A 21,086-nucleotide genomic window follows, 5' to 3' on the forward strand; every position below is an offset into this window, starting at 1 on the left:
TTCCAAACTGTCTCTGGAAGCAACAGCAGCACAATACCTTTTCGTCGGGAGCTTCATGAAATGGATTTCCATATCCGAGCACCCGCACACAAGCCTAAGATCACAATGCACAATGCCAAGCGTCGGCTGGAGTGGTGTAAAGCTCACCACCATTGGACTCTGGAGTAGTAGAAATGCGTTCTCTCACGCTTCACCATCTGGCAGTCTGACGGACAAATCTGGGTTTGGCGGATTCCAGGAGAACACTACCTGCACAAATTAATAGTGCCAACTGTAAAGTTTGGTAGAGGAGGAATAATGGTCTGGGGCTTCTTTTTCATGGTTCGGACTAGGCCCATTAGTTCAGTTGAAGGGAAATCTTAATGCTACAGCATACAATGACATTCTAGACAATTCTGTGCTTCAAACTTTGTGGAAACAGTTTAGTGAAGGCCCTTTCCTGTTTCAGCATGACAATGCCCCCATGCACAAAGCGAGGTCCATACAGAAATGGTTTGTTGAGATCGGTGTGGAAGAACTTGAGTGGCCTGCACAGAGCCCTGACCTCAACCCCATTGAACACCTTCGGGATGAATTGGAATGCCAACTGCGAACCAGGCCTAATCGCCCAACCTCACTAATGCTTGTGGCTGAATGGAAGCAAGTCTCTGCAGCAATGTTCCAACATCTAGTGGAAAGCCTTCCCAGAAGAGTGGAGGCTGTTATAGCAGCAAAGGGGGGACCAACTCCATGTTAATGCCTTTGATTTTGGAATGGGATTTTCCAGGTGAGCATACTTTTGGCCATGTAGTGTAAATGGACCAAACCTCATTCCTTAGCGATGTTCTTCCATCTGACTGAAACGGTACCATGTCACTGTAATAATACATGTCTAGGCTGCTTACCTCTGAGCTCAGTGAGGATATCAATCTTCTGATCCAGTATCTGCTCTAGCTGAGTGGCGTAGGAGTCCACGTCATAGTCCACCTCCTCAGTCATTTCCAGCAGAACCTTCTCATCCTCCAGCCACCGGATAGACTCCTGCTCGCAAAAGACACACACACACACACATTAACAACTCACCAATAACGATCATCTTCCTACTGACAAACAAATTATTTAAATCAATGACTTTGCTCCCATCAAGTCAGTATTACATTAGCTTGAAGAAGTGGATGATTTAGAGAATTTCATGGATAGTCGCTCCACAGGACATTAATCTTGCAGATTAATTCAACACAGAGGTCCTCCCCTAACCATATGTGAAAGGATCTAAGAGGAGCCATCTGTTAATGTCGTCTGACCTGGAAGACAGCTCTGTGGTCCTCCAGCACCTGTTCCTCCATCTCCACCATCTGAGACACAGCCTCATGGAAGTTAAAGAGCTGGGGTGACACCTCCTCCTCCTGGAAAGACAGACAACAGTCAGAGTAACACACACACACACACACACACACACACACACCAGCATCACCTCTTTTGAATAAATGGCCTCAGGGAAGGAATAGCTGGGGCTCATACACAAACTCATGCACACACACACACACAGTGAGAAAACCATCTAGGATACAAGCTGAGTGAGCATAAAAGTGCAATAAGAGTGTATTATAAGAGTGTGGCTTACGTTCTGCTCACAGAGCAGTTTGAGGTCGTCTCTCTGGGGGGAGCTGCCCAGGTGGTCCCAGTCATAGTCCATCAGGTCCACCACATGGATGTTGGGTCGGACCCCTTCGGTCACCTGGTTAGCGTCCACCGTCAACTCCTTCACTCTGTGTGTCAATCAACACCATCCTCCAGTCAGCTGACAGTGCTGCTCAGCCCAGTTAAATACACTCCATATGCTGGGCCTTATTCAGTAGGGACAAACAGTCAGGATATTGCAGATAGAAATGCATTACTTGGATATGACTTTGACTCAGAATATTAAGTCTCGTCAGTTCTATGCAATACATTTGGCTGAATGTTTTGGCCCATTGAATAGATACCCAGAAACCATCACAACACCAGTGACACCATGTGCAGCCAATGGGTCCATCATCTGTGCTCTTATTGGTTGCAACTTGCTTGACAATCCATTTTAAGTTACAGTGATATGGTATCTTTAAAATCAAATGTTTTATTTTTTCAGTCGATAAAACCGAATTAAGCAATATAAGAATAATGAGTTAATCAAATTCAGAGTGCTAGATTAGTTGTTCCCCACTAAAGCAGCTCTAAATGATGATGCTATAGAACTGTAGAAGCTGTGTGTTTCAACAGGGCCCTTGCATGTTAGCCATGTTTGGCATGACAATGAGCGACAATGAGTTGGCATGATAGCACAAACATATGGCCAGGACTGTCTATACTTCTGGCATCTCGTGTATGTTTAATGAGGTGTGACTGAGCTGATATGGTCCAGTACAGCCTAACCTTATTGACTTGTGTCTAAGCCATGACTGACTGGGTGGTGACAGGAATTGCTGTAGCAGTTGGAATAAACACAGGCTGGTCTCACTGCACCTTTGGCAATAATTGCAGGTACTTAGCCAAGGAACTATCCTCTAACTAGCATAGTATAAAATGACCAGTCAAATACTAGGCATCAACTAATAGGCCTGACTGACTGGTTATGCTACATGACACCATAAACAAAGATTTGGAACCAAATGCCACATCACAAGAACATTATGTGAAAAAGCGCGAGGGCACACATTATTGTCCATGAGAAGATATGAGGAGAACAGCTTTCACAAGTTAACAATCTCACTCAGCACAGCAAAAGATGATCGCAGAGCACATGCCAAGGCTGGAGAAAAGGATGAAAGAATGTTTCATGGAGATGGAATAAAAAGGGAAGGAAATGAGGAATAAGACGCATGGACAAGTCCTCCACAGAGACCGGTGAGAACGATGGAACAAAGACCAAAAGAAGAAAGTGTGTTGTGTGTATTATACAACTAATGTATGCATACAGGGAAATCATGCAGGTAAGTGTATGCTTTGACAACCAAAAAGGTATTTGTATGTGTGCACACAATGGGAAGGTGCTTGAACTGCAGGAAGAAGTAGCAAAGTCATCGTACTCATGGGTGGGCGAGAGCTCCGAGAGCTCCGAGCGACTTCCACCGCCCTGGGAGAAGGGGATGTCTGAGGGACTGATCCCAAACTCCTTTACTCTGCAGAGCAGAGCACAGCACCAGGCCCAGAGAAGAGGAGCAGGAAACACAAGAGAGAGGGGACGAGGGTCAGGACACACAAAACTAGAGAGAGAAATAGGCATTTTCCTTTCCCCATGACCTGCCTGCCACAGTGGCACTCATTCAGTCTTTCACATGTAGCCTACATCTCATCAAACTGCTGCAGACAGATATTCCCAATTGAAATACTTGTATGATCATAGAGAGCCCTTTCTTTACATCATTATACCTGCCTATTGAGGCTCAGAAGCATCCTCTACCCATTTCTAAGCACAAAAATGCTGTGTGAACGAGCACAGTGAAGAGCTCAAGGTCCATAGAAACGTAAAGGGAGCGTATTCAAAGAAGAGGTTCCTATATTCCTTTTCTCAGACACTTCTGTGCTGATCACAGATGGAAAGCACAATTGTAGGAGAGACAGTTTCCCATGGCCAGCTGTAACACGTGTGCCCACCTGTTAGCGTAGCGTAGCGTGTTGAGGGTGTTCTCACAGGATGTCATGCCAGGAGAGATGGTGGCTATCTGGATAGAACAGAGGTGAGGAGAAAATCAGTGGAGGTAAGGTAAGGCCAGTACAAAGACCAAGTAAGGTGGCCCGTCCTTTGCAGAAAGTGTGCTTACTTACAAGCTACAGGGTCCCCTACAGGGTCGGTATAGGCCTAGACCAGTGGTCACCAACCTTTCTGAGTCAAGATCACTTCAAAAACATGTCTATGCAACATTAACCAATTAAAAACAGTTCTGTAGCATTGAGGTTCATACAGTAGGTTATAGGCCCAACACATTAACACTGCATATTGGCTACAGTTGAATTTCCCTGAAAATTATATACTTTTTTTGAGGTAGTCTATATGATCACACCGGTAATACATCAGTTGTTGTATTACTTGTGAGGCACAGCTGAGTGAACATACATTTAAATAATTTGCTTTTTCTTTTTCTGGGCTGATTGATGGTGCCTGCATCTGATGGTCAATCTCAGCAGAGGGAGAGAGCAGCAGACTGAGGGTCAGCCTCTCAACATCCCTCCACTCCCTTTCCTCCACTGACACTGACCAAAAAGGGACACCGTCTTCTAGCTGATAGCCAAACTCTAGTCACACCAAATTATTTCTGCCTCATGCACAAATTAATGTTGTTATTCCTATGAACAGAGGAAGTGAAATATTCCCAAGCTGCTAATAATAACAACAAGCCTATCGATACACTTTCCTTCTCATTCATTACAGCTGCAGTGGTGGTTGTAGCACAAGTGGAAGAACACCCATTAAATGGATTATGAAAGAGTTGAATAAAGTGTTGACAGTGCTGAGTAAGAACAAACATGAGCTCAGTCATAAAAACAGCATGTCTTTGCTGTATTCATTGACAGTCTCTCTCTAGTCATGGTTTTAAACGTTTTAATCTCACAGCATCAACTTTAGCTTTCTTTTAAGCCTGCTACGTTATCGCAGACATGGTAATCTGAGACATCCGATTGGCCAGCAGTAGGCCTATAGTGTGCTTGATTTGCTCTCTGGGCCCGACGGGAAGGCAGAGTATGTACCTTCAGACACATGAAATGGTTCAAAATGGGAACACTTCGCCTACCCAGGAAACGGCGCGATACAAAAAAAAATAAAAAATTGAAACGCAAGGCTTTATCGTTGTTTTTTTTAAAATAAATGTTTGGCGATCGACTAGGAATACCTTGGTGACCCCTGGCCTAGACCATGGGCAAGGTGTCTTAAAAAAAGTAATTTTTAATAAAATCAGAGATGACTGAACCATATGCCAGTGAGGAAAGAATTCACCAATTACCAATCCCACTAGCAGTGACTAATGATGAACTCACCATGCATGTGCGGGAGTTCTCCCCTATGAAGGAGTCTCGGAGGACCTGTGTGAGCTTGCTGGCCCTGAATGGAGTGTGTGGTTTGTTCCGTCCCAGCGCCCTGATGCACTCCTGGTAGAGTTAAAGAGAGATACAATGAGCTTCAGTTTGTCTGCCTGCTGCTAAGTCTGACTGGCTGACTGATATACATTCTGAGAGAGATGGGACAGGAAAAATACAGTTGACCATTTCTATAAGATTACGTTATGTCCAACTAAGCCTGCTAGTTCTGTTCAACTGGAGGAAAATGCATCTCAGACAGCACACTATCAGAGCTGTATTCATGTAAAATTCTGTAAATCCCTCTAAGATGAATAAACTTTTACTTGAACTACCAGACTAAACATCTGCTGACTTTCTACCGAGTGTCCCTGTCAGAATACTCTGCAGCTGCCCTCTGACCTCTCCCCTCTGACCTTTAGTGCCAGAAGGCTCTTGTTGATCTCAGCGCCCTCCAGGCGTGTCTGGCGGTCAGCGCTGGATGTGTCGGCCCCCCTCTCGTTCCCCGCCAGGTCGATCAGGGAGAACTTGCCATGCATCTTCCCCTTCCTTCTCAGAATGATCTGGAACACGGCGTGGCTACGGGACGAGTGGGCGTTGGCCGAGGTCTGCCCTGACGTTCTGAGAGAGAGGGACAGAGAGGGAGAAAGAAAGCAGGAAGGAGAGCATTTAAATGTAATGCACAATAACATTTTAAAGATCACCGTTTATGTAATTAGTTAGGGCAACTGTGGGATGTTGCTACAAATACCTTCCACTCCGTTGCCTTACCTGCAGCTGTTGCCCACTTCTATGAGTTTGAGGACGTCCTCTGTGCATTTGACATCTCTCTCATGCAACCCCACCACCTGCACCTGCTGCTTCCCATCCTCCAGCACCCGGAGCTTAGCCTTACCATTCAGCAGGTCAAACACCTAGAAGACACACACAACAAGCATGTCAAATACCTATACAACCACACACGCAGTCAGGTTAAACACAGTCAGGTCCAACACATATAGAACCGCAACTTAAAACCAGTCTGTCAATATAATCACCCACGGGAGCAATACACAGTTTCCCCTTACAGGCCGAGTTAAACACTTACAACCAAGTTCCCTACATTATTTTGGGGCACTGACCAATTGAGGTCTTGGAAGCAGAAACTTGAACGTTGTGAGAATTCTGTGCAACCTCCAGCACATGTTTACAGTGAACACTGAGGCTGTACCCTTACCGTTTCAGACAGTAGTCAATAGTCTAATGGCTATTTGAGCATAAATGTAGGCCTATCAGTGGCCTACCAACGAAACCAATGGAGAAAATCCTCTAATATTTTCACATGGAAATAGCTTTAAATTTCTATGATAGGCCTACATTCCATGAGACTTAAAAAAAAAACATTTTTTTAACATCATGGACCAAATAGGTCATTGTAAATTGCATTGTAATGTGTTATATGATGCAATATAAACTGTGCGGTTCAAGCACCGAATGCTCATTGGCTGACAGCTGTGCTATATCAGACCGTATACCATGGGTATGACAAAACATGTATTTTTACTGCTCTAATTACATTGGTAACCAGTTTATAATAGCAATAAGGCACCTCGGGGGTTTGTGATATATAGCCAATATACCACGGCTAAGGGCTGTGTCCAGGCACTCCGCGTTGCGTCGTGCACAAGAACAGCCCTTAGTCGTGGTATATAGGTCATATACCACACCCCTTGTGCCTTATTGCTTAAATAAACCACATTACAAAATCAAATATATTATTATTACCAAGCAATAAGGCCAGAGGGGGTGTGGTATATGGCTAATATACCACGGCTAAGGGATGTTCTTAAGCACAACGCAGAGTGCCTGAATACAGCCCTTATATGGCCAATATACCACAGCTATCACAAAACCCTGAGGTGCCTTATTGATATTATAATCTAGATAACAACAGAATTAGGGCAGTATAAATACATTTTTTGTCATACCCATGGTATACGGGCTGATATACCACAGCTTTCAGCCAACCAGCATTCAGGGCTCGAACCACCCAGTTTATAAAGAGAATTGGACAATGTAGGCTACACAATAGGCTACGCCTATTAATTTATATGCAACAGACCCTTCATATTAAAGACTCAATCTTGCAAAGTTAGATTTGTTTTGTTGCATTGAAAAGGGGCTGATAATGTTGATTCGATCACAGAGAAAAACGTTGATAGTGCAAACTGATGAGACGAACTCAGTGAAACTCAATCTCTTGCGTCTACTGCCCCGGCAGTCCTGGAGATGCGTGGCCACGCACACGCACAGCTTAGAAGGAACATTGCCTACAACCAAAACCACAAGTGGATGCTGTATAAACAAGTCATTAATCACTTGCCTTTCCACTGTAGATTTCAAAGAAGGTTGCGTACACCTGAAGATCTAACTTCTTGTGGCAAGGTTTCTTCAACATGACAAACACATCCCGAGCTGCATGAGGACAAAGGGGAAAAAGACTAAGAGAAAGTTTTACAATTGTAATAGGTTCTGAGCATTACAGCACCAACAACAATACTAAGAATACACTAAGAATCACTTACCAGCTAATGCATAAATCCCTTTAGAACAATCCTGGTTCTTTCCAGAAAAATCTCCACCCATAGTCTGAAACAAAAGACGGCAATATTCACAGTTCTGATTGTGGGTGAAACATAAATAGAAATGAAAATGCAACAACGCTTGTACACATTGAACCTGGATGTCGCGGATGTAATGTTATTGTTAAGTTAGTGTTTAATAATTGACATGCATCAGCAGAAGAGGATGAGGAGGCTGGTGTGTGTGCGACTCACATGTGTTTTGCCACTACCAGTCTGTCCATAGGCGAAGCACGTGGCCATGCCCCTCTCAAAGATGGTCTCCACCAGGGGCCTGGCAGTAAACCTGTAGTAGAAACACACAAATCCACTCATCAGTGTGTGTGCATTCACACACACTAGCAAAACACATACTTGCACACATTCCATCACAACACCCTAACAAACACACACCATCAAAATACATCCCACACACACACACACTGCAAGCAGTCCTCCTGGATTGAATTCCAGTAAAAACATACAGCTGACACATCAAACAAAACAGTTGTTTTACTGCAACAACCGACTGCTCTCTGTCTGACCTGTAAACCATTTCATTAGTGGTGCTGTCATCAAATGCGTAGTCGAAGCGGAAGGTCTGGTTCTCCAGGTAGCGTGTCAGGTCCACCTTCTGCTTGGGCTCATGGACCATCACCACATCCTTACTGGGGATGGTAATCACATCCAGGTCCCTTATAGTCAACTCTGGAACACACACAGCCATGTTAATGAAAGTATACAGAGAAGATACACTATATACACAAAACTATGTGGACACCCCTTCAAATTAGCGACTTCAGCTATTTCAGCCACACTCGTTGGTGACAGGTATGTAAAATTGAGCACACCGCCATGCAATCTCCATAAACAAACATTGGCCTTACTGAAGAGTTCAGTGACGTTCAACGTTGCACCGTCATAGGATGCCACCTTTCCAACAAGTCAGTTCGTCAAATTTCTGCCCTGCTAGAGCTGCACCGGTCAACTGTAAGTGCTGTTATTGAGAAGTTCAAACGTCTAGGAGCAACAACGGCTCAGCCGCAAATTGGAAGACCACACAAGCTCACAGAACAGGACCGGCGTGTGCTGAAATGTAGAAAAATAGTTTGTCCTCGGTTGCAACACTCACTACCGAGTTCCAAACTGCCTCTGGAAGCAATGTCAGCACAAGAACTGTTCGTCGACAGCTTCATGAAATGGGCTTCCATGGCCAAGTAGCCGCACACAAGCCTAACATGGCAACAGTTTGGGGAAGGCCCTTTCCTGTTTCAACATGACAATTCCCCTGTGCACAAAGCAAGGTCCATACAGAAATAGTTTGTCGAGATCGGTGTGGAAGAACTTGACTGGCCTGCACAGAGCCCTGACCTCAACTCCATCGAACACTTTTGGAATGAATTGGAAATTCAACTGCGAGCCAGGCCTAATCGCCCAACATCAGTGCCCGACCTCACTAATGCTCGTGGCTAAATGGAAGCAAGTCCCCGCAGCAATATTCAAACATCTAGTGAAAATCCTTCCCAAAAGAGTGGAGGCTGTTATAGCAGCAAAGGGGGGACCAACTCCATATGAATGCCCATGATATTGGAATGATGATCAGACGAGCAGTTGTCAACATACTTTTGGTTATGTAGTGTAGTTTCCCTGATTGCAGGCCATAAGAAAATACCTGAACCTGACTGATTATGACCGTCCAAAAGCTCATAGTAGGTAAACTCGTGACTGGTTCCTCATTATGATTAAAGGCTCTGTTGGATGTCCTCCTTACCTTTCTTGTTAAGTGGACGTTTCCTCACACAAACACATATTCTGTGCTCTTCAATCTGACAAAATAAAAACACACATTAATCAGGCCATTGTATTGGGACAGAGGGAGAGAAAGCAGGGAGAGGGAGAGAGAGCAGGGTGTTGTCTGTACTCACCAAATCTGTGGTGGACAGCGGCCGGTAGTCCAGACTGGCACGAAAGTCTCTGATCATATGCAGGATCTCATAGTTAGGGACAGTGGTGTCCACCTCCTGGGAACGGTTATGTTAGGTCACTGTTCAATTTATACTCAAATTGAATTAGCAAGTTATTATCACTAAAGAAAATGTGTTCAATGACTAACATCGCTATAGTGAGTCAATTATCTTATTTTATCCTCATTTTAAAAACCCAGATATTAGAGAAGATATGGGGGGGCCAGAGGATGGAAGGAGGAGTGCCCCTGTACCTGTGCCTTCTTCTCCCTCAGCTCCTGTTGCTGTATCCGTCGTTTCTCTCTCTTCTCCTGCAGTTTCTCCACTTCCTTCACACAGTTGGACTTCCTCCTCGCTGCCAGGAAACCCCGGCAAAGGAACAGGAAGTCACAAACGCTGCCTTTCACAGAACATGCACACTCAACCTTTCTGAAAGGGATCTCTTCCTCTGCTGGTGTTTCCCTACTATAGGGTTGTCCAGACAGAGTGGTGGCTGGCTGGGGACTGGACCTTCTAGCATCCAGGGGGGCAGCAACTTTATACAGGCCTGAGGGCAGGCTACAGCAGCTGGCACAAACCTTACCCTGGTAACCCTTCTATTCCTATTACACTACTATAGGGCTCCTGACCAACCACTGATCCAACAACAGTCAAATGCTGACTGGGAAAGCAGAGATATGAGTACATAGGGGACTTCTTAGTCTAGGTTCCTCAAAAGTTACATAAATCCTGCATCACATTACAGTTAGTACCATTTAGAAACCCAATTCATAATTTGAAAATCCGATCATAAGAGAGAGGAGAGTATAAAGTGAGTGTCAGTAGCCCATTTCTGATTCCACCAGAGCCCAAGATATCCAGCTGAGCAGCACAGTAACCCTTCCTCTAGCATACAGCCCCATTTGAAGGCCTGCAGGCTCGTCATTCAGAGCAGAGAGCGAGGATTAATAACCTGCAGTAATCTGGGGGAGCAGGGCCAGGACAGAACCAGTGCCAGGTTGGCCGGCAGGAAGGAAGAGAGAAATAGAGAGAGAGCTACGAGGATGTCTCTCTGTTTCTGATTCCATTGGTAGGGGGGAGCCCCCATCAAGACTTTGAATATAGCGGAAGCCTTTTAGGCGAGTAATAATCACAAACTAAAGGTTCTCCAAAGGAAAGCGACAGGGCTCTAAGATAGCATTAAGCATTGGGGTGGTTGGGAGAGTTGATACATACAAAGCTGTCCAAACTCCTTTCTGCTTAGCTGATGCAATGACGCTTCTGTGACACACATGTGATCGACAAAACATAGAAAATCAGGAACATCAAGCCTATTGGTCAGATGTTATCGTAACAAATACACAACATGAAATGGAATAACAAATAATATCTCCAGGGAATGCTTAGGAGGGTGAAAATGACAGAACATTCAGATTTCCGGAATGAGTAAATATGTAAAAATAACTCCAACATAGATGGATATAGCCGTAATGTTCCTACCATTGGCTAACTGTTGGGCTGTCTGGGCCTGGGTGGGCTGGGCTGGCAGCTGGGCAGGAGGAGGAGAAGGCTCTGGCTGCTGGGGTGGAGCTGGTCTGGCCCGGGTCGACACCACTGTGGAACCCACAACACAGAGAGTTATCAAGAGGGCCTGTTTCAAGTGAATTAAGCGACATGGTACCCATGAACATTGTCTTGAAATGTTCAACTGTCAATGATCAAAAACAAGTACACAAACACACCTCTGTTATCCCTGGATGGAGTGCCATTCTTAGTGGGCGCTATGGTTCGCCGGTTCTGCTAAAGAACACAAAAGAGGGAGATAAGATAAATGCATTGACAAAAATAATTGAAGCCATGAGGATTAAACTGTAATCATGGTTTGCGAAATGATTTTACCCAGCAGATCACTCGATCACAACCCTGAAGAATACAACACTTCTCACTCCCATGACTGCAAAATAAGGGTTATAGAAAATGGACAAATACTGAGAATCAGATTACTGGAGCTTCCTTTGTTCGCATCTGTTCTGTGTTTTTATGTTTTTACCTATGCACTACACAGGCAGACTTCACCCTGCAGTGGTTATCCTAGCAGTCCATAACAAAACTCAATTCCATCGCATGAAACGCTCACCTTGGAGATCTTGTTGACCTTCACAGAGGTGGGCGTTGGTGGGGGAGGGGTCTCTGGGCTGTGGGCGATCTCCTCTTCTGGGGCCACATCTGGGTTTAGTGCAAATATACTCTCCAAGTCAATCTGGATAGAGAGCAGTGTGTGTCACTGTAATTGTACCTAACCCATACAGATCGCTCCTGAACAATTCTACTAGTCCCTTCTCTTTGCCCTTCTTGTGTGTGTGTCTGTGTGTGGTGTGGCAATAAATGTGTTGACTGTACATCTCTCACCTACTGATCATCATTACCACACCTAACAGAGGCCACAACCAATTGGTGCCCTTTCTCATGGTCCTTCGAGCCAGACTTTTCAAGTCAATATTCAACAGGAGATCTAACACAATATACTCTACACATCAATATGCAGAAGAGATTAGGTGCAAATATACTCTGTTAATATGTACCTTATATGTTAGTATATGGAGAGCAGAGAAGTATATCTGTGTAGCTCAGAGGAGCAGAGAGCAGCAGGACAACATCTGTATTCAACAGCAAAGCTCAGGAAATATGACTGCTGTAAGGCTCTCTAAACTCAAGTATATTCAGGGCAGAGAGTGATGTCTTGGAGAACATGCAGAAGGATTGTGTAATCTCCAAAACTCTAGAATGTCTTCAGATGCATTATTCATACGGCTCAATGCCTAAGAGCTGAGCGGACGCCGGCTGCCGTGCTAAGCTACTAGCTAGGCTTGGTTACCTCTTTCCCTTTGGTGTCTCCATTTTCGATCCACTCCACAGTGACGCTCTCATTGTCTTCATTCAACGACGTGACCATGGCTTGGTGTATTCGTCCTGTAACAAAGCACGTGTGGTTGTGCATTATCTGACAAACACCCACAGCACAGAGAAGTTGGAAGACTAAAGGGGAGTTCTCTGAAATGTAACAAATTAGTTAATTCCTTAAAATTGTTGCACAGTACTGTCCTGACTCTGGCCTACACTACTCACAGTGCACTACAGTCATTAGGGATGACTGACTGCATGACACATCTTTATTGTAAGGGCGGGAGTGGGAGGACTTTCCCCAGGGAATCAGTCAGCAGGGAAGACCGTAGCTACTAGTAGCTACCCAACTGGAGAAGTGCATAGGGACATTAAACTACTATAATGAAGCTGGAGTACACAGACCCCTGCAGCACACACACACTTCAACATGCTCTCTGAAACTGTATGGCTATGCCAGCCTGACAATACAGTACATGACAAAATAATTGGCCTTAAACATCCCAAACTAGCTTCTCCAGGACATTACTCAACAGAAGTGTGCGAAGACAAGAGAGGTGGTCTATCTAAACTTCAGCCACAGATATGCCATTTAGCAGACGCTTTTATCCAAAGCAAGTTACTGTCATGCATGCAAACATTTTAAATATGGGTGGCCCTGGGAATCAAACCCACAACCCTGATGGTGCAATCACCATGCTCGACCAACTGAGACATAGAAAGCCATGTCAAACAAGTTAGGAAGCATGTAGTCAATATACATGGAGTTACCCGTTCCCTGTCCTCCCTCCCATCTACCGCTGGTCTAAATACACACTTCACAGGCAGCCTGAGCGGAGTCTGCTCCATAATTACCAGCAGCTTCCTGTGCCTAACCCTGGTCTATGACACACTACATCCCCTGGCTGCTCACTGTCAGGGGGGAAGCGGGGGGGACATGTTCCCAGCATTCATTATTTAGAGCAGAGAGCTTTATGGATGCTTTTAGTGTTTGCTGCTGCTGAGTTCTACCCAAGTAATGATTCTACAGCGCACAGCAGTGAAAGCCCACTTAAATAACTCAGTAACAGAACAAGAATCCCTTTGATCTGAGATAGTAAGTGTCAGACAGTGATGTAAAAATAGCTTACATCAGCACTGACAGAGGCGGCAAGTGAAATGTGGAACATGCGGTCAGATGCCTGTCAAGAGTCCATATGCATGTCACTCCACCATGACGTCTTTCCCTCTCCTCTTTGGCAGATCTGCTCTAGAAAACTCTGCTTCTGGTCAAGAGGGACACACCAACTGATGTGTGTGTCTTGGTGAGCCTATGCACTACTACACTGACCTGAAGAAATACAACTTGCTGAGGAGAACTTGCTGCATTGAGACTAGAGGTCAACCGATTATGATTTTTCAACGCCGATACCGATTATTGGAGGACCAAAAAAGCCGATACCGAATAAATCGGACGATTTTTTAAATGAATTTATTTGTAATAATGACAATTACAACAATACTGAATGAACACTTATTTTAACTTAACATAATACATCAATAAAATCAATTTAGCCTCAAGTAAATAATGAAACATGTTCAATTTGGTTTAAATAATGCAAAAACAAAGTGCTGGAGAAGAAAGTAAAAGTGCAATATGTGCCATGTAAGAAAGCTAACGTTTCAGTTCCTTGCTCAGAATAGTTGAAGTCATAAACAGCGCAATGCTTGACGCACAACGAAGAGCTGCTGGCAAAACGCACAAAAGTGCTGTTTGAATGAATGTTTACGCGCCTGCTTCTGCCTACCACCACTCAGTCAGATACTTCGATACTTGTATGCTTGTATGCTCAGTCAGATTATATGCAACACAGGACACGCTAGATAATATCTAGTAATATCATCAACCATGTTTAGTTAACTAGTGATTATGATTGATTGTTTTTTATAAGATAAGTTTAATGATAGCTAGCATCTTACCTTGGCTTACTGCATTCGCGTAACAGGCAGAGTCTCCTTGTGGAGTGCAACGAGAGAGAGGCAGGTCGTTATTGCGTTGGACTACTTAACTGTAAGGTTGCAAGATTGAATCCCCCGAGCTGACAAGGTGACAATCTGTCTTTCTGCCCCATAACAAGGCAGTTAAACCCACCGTTCCTAGGCCGTCATTGAAAATAAGAATGTGTTCTTAACTGACTTGCCCAGTTAAATAAAAGGTATAAAAAAATATTATATATTTCTTTTTAAATCGACGCCCAAAAATACCGATTTCCGAATTGTTATGAAAACTTGAAATCGGCCATTCTGATTAATCGGTTGACCTCTAATAGAGACTGCGTGTGTGTGTGTGTGTGTGTGATTCTGAGAGCTGTGTCTCAGAGATCTTTATGGTAGGGCTGGACCTGCGCCAAGCTAGCTGGCAGTTAAATCCCATCTTGGATCAGCAGGTTGATTGCAAGCTACCCTGGCAACAGCAGGTGACTGTAGACACACAATGGCAGACAGACAGAATTACTTAAGAACAGGGACACATGGGAGGTGACAGAGCCCAGTGTGTTCCGGAGGATTAGATGAGGACACACAGACAAGGAAAAGGAATCGCTTACCATTGTGGAGGGAGCAAGAGCAGCAGGCAAATACTGAACAGACTGGCACTCAGGCTTGCAAGACCTGATGCAATTGAATCACTAAGAATAGAGAATGGCCTGGTCCTCCAAGAACTTCCTTGTACAGACCAACCAACCACCACACTATCTCAGCAGCTTTACCCACACACTCCTCAAATAGCACTACATGCAAACAGAATCTGTATTGTGTATTCTGTGTGTAGAGAAACTTACACAACACATGCATCCATCTCATCGGTAAACATGTGAATGGTAACTGACAGGTGAATGGTACCCTGTCCGTGTGCACTGACTGCAGTGCAGTGCCATACTCTAGCTCTTTGTTCTAAAATACAAACCTAAGGTGACTAAAAGCATCCGCATGCTTCCCAGCCGAAGCAGTTCGTTAGAGTTCGTGCATACAGTACCAGTCAAAAGTTTGGACACACCTACTCATTCAAGGGTTTTTATTTTTACTATTTTCTACACTGTAGAATAATAGAAGACATCAAAACTTTGAAATAACAAATCAAGATTATCCTACCAACAGGACATTAAAAGCGAATATCTCATGTTTTACAGAGTCGTAGCTGAACGACGACATGGATAATATAGAGCTGGAGGGGTTTTCCATGCATCGGCATGACAGAGAAGCAACGTCTGGTAAGATGAGGGGTGGGGGTCTGTGTCCATTTGTCAATAACAGCTGGTGAGTGATGTCTAATATTAAAGAAGTCTCGAGGTATTGCTTGCCTGAGGTAGAGTACCTTATGATAAACTGTAGACCACAATAACTACCAAGAGAGTTCTCATCTATATTATTCGTAGCCGTCTATTTACCACCACAAACCGATGCTAGCACTAAGACCGCACTCGACCAGCTGTATTAGGCAATAAGTAAACGCTCATCCAAAGGCGGCGCTCCTAGTGGCTGGGGACTTTAATGCAGTGAAACTTAAATCCGTTTTGTCATTTCTACCAGCATGACACATGTGCAACCAGAGGGAGATTTTTTTTTAAATATAATAAATAGAAACAAAAACTCTAGACCACCTTTACTCCACACACAGAGACGCGTACAAAGCTCTCTCTCGAACTCCATTTGGCAAATCTGACCATAATTCACTTGATTCCGGCTTACAAGCAAAAACTAAGGCAGGAAGTACCAGTAACTCCCACAATACGGAAGTGGTCAGATGACGCGGATGCAACACTAAGGGACTGTTTTGCTAGCACAGACTGGAATTTGTTCCGGGATTCATCCAATGGCATTGAGGAGTATACCACCTCAATCATTGGCTCAATCAATAAGTGCATCGACGACGTCGTCCCCACAGTGACCGTACGTACATAACCCAACCAGAAGCCATAGATTACAGGCAACATCCGCATCGAGCTAAAGGCTAGAGCTGCCACTTTCAAGGAGTGGGACACTAGTCCCTATGCCCTCAGACGAACCATCAAACAGGCAAAGTGTCAATACAGGATTAAGATTGAATCCTACTATACCAGCTCTGGCTCTCGTCGGGTGTAGCAGGGCTTGAAAACGATTATGGACTACAAAGGGAAACCCAGCTGCGAGCTGCACAGTGACGTGAGCCTACCAGAAGAGCTAAACCCCTTTTATGCTCACTTCAAGGCAAGCAACACAGAAGCATGCATGAGAGCACAGTCTGTTACGGACGACAGTGTGATAATGCTCTCCGTAGCCGATGTGAGCAAGATAGTTCAACATTCACAAGGCCATGGGGCCAGACGGATTACCAGGACGTGAACAAAAGACCGACTGGCAAGTGTCTTCACCGACATTTTCAACCTCTCCCTGACCGAGTCTGAAATACCTACTGTTGAAGTCGGAAGTTCACATTCACTTAGGTTGGAGTCATTAAAACTCGTTTTTCAACCGCTCCACAAATTTCTAGTTTACAAACTATAGTTTTGGCAAGACGGTTAGGACATCTAGTTTGTGCATGACAAGTAATTTTTCCAACAATTGTTTACAGATAGAGTGAATTATAGGTGAAATAGGTGATCTATCACAATTCCAGTGGGTCAGAAGTTTACATACACTAAGTTGACTGTGCCTTTAAACTAGAGGTCGACTGATTAATCGGAATAGCCGATTAATTAGGGCCGATTTCAAGTTTTCATAATCGGAAATCGGTCAAATGGGACACCGATTTGACCTTTTTTTAACACCTTTATTTAATCTCTATTTAACTAGGCAAGTCAGTTAGGAATACATTCTTACTTTCAATGACGGCCTAGTTAACTGCCTTGTTCAGGGGCAGAACGACAGATTTTCACCTTGTCAGCTTGGGGGATTCAATCTTGCAACCTTACAGTTAACTAGTCCAACACTCTAACCACCTGCCTCTCATTGCACTCCACGAGGAGACTGCCTGTTACGTGAATGCAGTAAACCAAGGTAAATTGCTAGCTAGCATTAAACTTACCTTATAAAAAACAATCAATCAATCATAATCACTAGTTAATCTAGCGTGTCCTGAGTTGCATATAATCGATGTGGTGCGTATCGTTGCTCCAATGTGTACCTAACCATGAACATCAATGCCTTTCTTAAAATCAATACACACAAGTATATATTTAGCTAAAAGAAATCCAGGTTAACAGGCAATATTAACCAGGTGAAATTGTGTCACTTCTCTTGCGTTCATTGCACGCAGAGTCAGTGTATATGCAACAGTTTGGGCTGCCTAATTTGCCAGAATTTTACGTAATTATGACATAACATTGAAGGTTGTGCAATGTAACAGGAATATTTAGACTTATGGATGCCACCGTTAAATAAAACACAGAACGGTTCCATATTTCACTGAAAGAATAAACTTTTTGTTTTCGAAATTATAGTTTCTGGATTTGACCATATTAAATGACCTAAGGCTGGTATTTGTGTGTGTTATGTTATAATACATGGCACTTTTACTTTCTTCTCCAACACTTTGTTTTTGCATTATTTAAACCAAATTGAACATGTTTCATTATTTATTTGAGATTATATAGATTTTTATTTAGGTATTATATTAAGTTCAAATAAGTGTTAATTCAGTATTGTTGTAATTGTCTTTATTACAAATATATAAATACCTTTTTTTTTTTTTTAAATAAGCTTTTTTTGGTCCTCCAATAAATCGGTATAGGCGTTGAAAAATCATAATCGGTTGGCCTCTAGTTGACACCTCATATGTTGAGCGGGGGACAGAGTGGGCAGTTACAAAACACATCAAGTTAGAGCAACTTAAAGGAGCAATTATGGTCAAGTGCCTTGCTCAAAGGCACACACCAATATTTTGCTTAGTTTGCGGGGGGATTCGAACCAGAAATATTTTGTTTACTGGCCCAACACTCTTAACCACTAAGCTACCTGCCGCTTCCTTACTTAACTGACTGCTGTCAGTTGGTCAAAAATGTCTCCATGGCATCTACTTTGAAAGACACTGAATGGGGATCATTTCATGCAGACATTAGAATACAGTTGATAATCCACATAAAGATTAAATAGGCCTTTCTCTTATGCCATTGAAAGAGGGCAAAAAGTGTTTCCTGTCCTGGCTGGGATTAAAAGGAATGCTGGTGCCAGACACACCCTGCACAGTTAAAGTTCTAGTAGACTAGACTGAAGTGTCAATGTCAAAAGTGAAATTAGCTGATATATTTTTATATTTAAAAAGAGATGATAAAATGTAATAGAGGCTTAAAGCCTCATCTAACTGCTATACTTTTACCACTTTTCCTCTCAAGTCCTTATGATAGTCTGCTATCATGGCACACAGTAGGCTATTCTGTGGTTGAGTGATGCCTCCATTCATCGCAGAGCCCATCAGTGCCTGGCTAATGGCAGGACTAGAGACTGAGGGAGGGGGGTACTCCTGGTATATTCCAGAGAGCTGCCTGCAACAGATGAGGGGGTGGTGGTTAATAGCTTGAATCGGACTTCGCCAGGCACCGCCCCCAGAGATAGCACAGACAGCTCTACCTACGGACACTAGATAGGACCCACTTCCCATACATGATACACCAGTAAACATTAAAACACCCACGTAATCCATAACAACTCAATTTACGCAACAAAAAAAGTAATAACTCTTCACCCCTAGTTTATAGTAATCAGAAGGATATGATGGTTTTGTTGCGGCGCTATACCTCATCCCAGGAGGGATCTGTCTCCTAGGAGTGTTAACCCGGTTTGGCTGCCTGGCGCAGGTACACAGAAACGGGCAAATGGCCAAAAAACAGCCAGCCCCTTTCTCTCCCTTATAACAAATCAGTCAAGCTCATCTTGGGTGCACTGCAAAGCTACCAGATCAAGTTGATCTGAATATAAAAACTGTGCGTGCTAGTCAATGATGTGTATGGTGGTAGTCCTAAAAATAAAATAAATAAAAAGGAGGCCATTAGACTGGTTGTCATGGTTATTTTTACTGACAGCTGCCTGCTATACCGCTAACATTCATGGGTAGCTAGATAGCAGCTAAGTGCCTCAGTTTCAAACCATCTGTAACGTTACAGTACCTGCCTAGCTTACTAAACTCCACAGTGAAGGAAGTTTGATAAACTCCACAACTTCCTTCGCCGCGAAGTTCAGTCAGCTAGCTACTACCCGCACAACAATTATCTGCAGTAGCTAGATATTGTAACGTTATTGGGAGACCTCAAAATCCCGGTTGATAATACCCACCAAACGACCTATGTAACTTATGTAGCTAGTCGTAGTATGACACAATGCTAACTTGACAATAAGTTTAACAGCCAGCCTTCTCACCCCCCAAAAAATAAAACACTATCAAAGTTAACTAGCTAGAAATTATATTAAATATACTTTTAGCTAACGTTAACCTATATATAACCAGTTAAGTTAGCCAGTTAAATTACCTAGCCACTTCAGTGTTCTGAAGCATACAAGGACAGCTGGTAGCTTACCTTTGCTAACTAACCAGAACACGTATTTTGCGGTACCTTTCACAACCTAACGTTACTTAACTAGCGGGTGGCTTTGGTTAGCTAGTTTGTTGTTAGCTGCTAAACTAACGTTACCTAGCTAACGTTAGTGTGGTAACCAGAGCTGTGCATACTGTAGTTACTGTAAAGCGTTAAGGAGCTAGCTGCTTTAACTGGCAAACTACACTAGTTAGTCCAATAACCCATTTTAACTGGTTGTTAACTATCCAGTTAGAATGTGCATTTGTCGTCTAGGTAGTCAGCTAGTTAACGTTACATAGGCCAAGTTGGCTAGCAAGCACAGCCACCCCAACTTTGCGGCTGCTACTCGGCTTCAACGGTTGCAGTGTATTCACAGCAACACAAAGCTTCTCAAAACAACTACCAGCGAGGTAAAAATCAATCGAGACATCAGAAATGACATACGAACGTAAACTTACCATCGCTTCGCTTTATTTCAACGTACACGCCGAGGACGATTTTGCCAAAACTACCCGCCATTCTTCATTAGTGTATAGTATCCTGAGAGATGTTGACTTGTGTTTGAAATAAATCTACTTTGACCGGAGGATGCATGGACGGACAGCCAGCCAGAGAGAAATAAGGGATTTCAATAGTTACCACAGCCACAAAGGGGTAGTTGGATACACATCGTAAAAAAATATTTTAAAAAATAACTTTTTGGTATTCCTTTAGGGTTAGGTTTCAAATCACATTTTAAGACGATGAATTGTAGAAATTGGCGTTTCTTTTACTAGTGACGATCGGAAAAAAGTGACCTAACGTGTATGCGCATACTCTGTCAAACAGACAATTTCGCAATCCATACTACTGCACATAACAGTCTGGTCCAAGATCAATATGTGTTCTTGCCAATGCCAACACCATTGCTGTGTCTGTTTGGCATGATAGCGCACAAGCATTCTGTCAACATCTGACCCCCTCAATAAACTGTTGACACCTCACCGACAAGAGCGTTGGGACACGCTCTTGAACGCTGCACCAGGGTGTCATTCCACTTCAAACGCCTATGTGAATAGTGCATTAAAGTTTCTCCTCCTAAAGCA

At 43.6% G+C, this 21,086-nt stretch overlaps 1 protein-coding gene across 8 annotated transcripts in view; it reads right to left on the minus strand.

The window, feature by feature from the left end:
• Positions 1-21,086, minus strand: part of LOC110536160 (kinesin-like protein KIF2A) — a 31,916-nt gene that overhangs the window by 9,732 nt on the left and 1,098 nt on the right. The window contains exons 1-22 of one of the 8 annotated variants that reach the window (XM_021621747.2): positions 20,460-20,976; positions 18,807-18,972; positions 12,450-12,544; positions 11,712-11,834; positions 11,317-11,374; positions 11,075-11,188; positions 10,811-10,855; positions 9,850-9,950; positions 9,557-9,652; positions 9,403-9,457; positions 8,177-8,339; positions 7,848-7,938; positions 7,596-7,659; positions 7,394-7,485; positions 5,803-5,945; positions 5,448-5,652; positions 4,993-5,103; positions 3,613-3,680; positions 3,045-3,137; positions 1,604-1,748; positions 1,284-1,385; positions 885-1,020 (exon numbers count right to left, since the gene is read on the minus strand). In XM_021621747.2, the coding sequence (XP_021477422.2) occupies positions 885-1,020; positions 1,284-1,385; positions 1,604-1,748; positions 3,045-3,137; positions 3,613-3,680; positions 4,993-5,103; positions 5,448-5,652; positions 5,803-5,945; positions 7,394-7,485; positions 7,596-7,659; positions 7,848-7,938; positions 8,177-8,339; positions 9,403-9,457; positions 9,557-9,652; positions 9,850-9,950; positions 10,811-10,855; positions 11,075-11,188; positions 11,317-11,374; positions 11,712-11,834; positions 12,450-12,527 (2,083 nt within the window). In that variant the 5' untranslated portion in view covers positions 12,528-12,544; positions 18,807-18,972; positions 20,460-20,976. Of the gene's footprint in view, positions 1-884; positions 1,021-1,283; positions 1,386-1,603; positions 1,749-3,044; positions 3,138-3,612; positions 3,681-4,992; positions 5,104-5,447; positions 5,653-5,802; positions 5,946-7,393; positions 7,486-7,595; positions 7,660-7,847; positions 7,939-8,176; positions 8,340-9,402; positions 9,458-9,556; positions 9,653-9,849; positions 9,951-10,810; positions 10,856-11,074; positions 11,189-11,316; positions 11,375-11,711; positions 11,835-12,449; positions 12,545-18,800; positions 18,973-20,459; positions 20,979-21,086 lie in introns of those variants that run through there. The other 7 variants (XM_021621748.2, XM_021621745.2, XM_021621744.2 and 4 more) reach the window with 7 other exon arrangements.

The sequence above is a fragment of the Oncorhynchus mykiss genome, chromosome 11, assembly GCF_013265735.2.
Source record: "Oncorhynchus mykiss isolate Arlee chromosome 11, USDA_OmykA_1.1, whole genome shotgun sequence".
Lineage (NCBI taxonomy): Eukaryota > Metazoa > Chordata > Actinopteri > Salmoniformes > Salmonidae > Oncorhynchus > Oncorhynchus mykiss.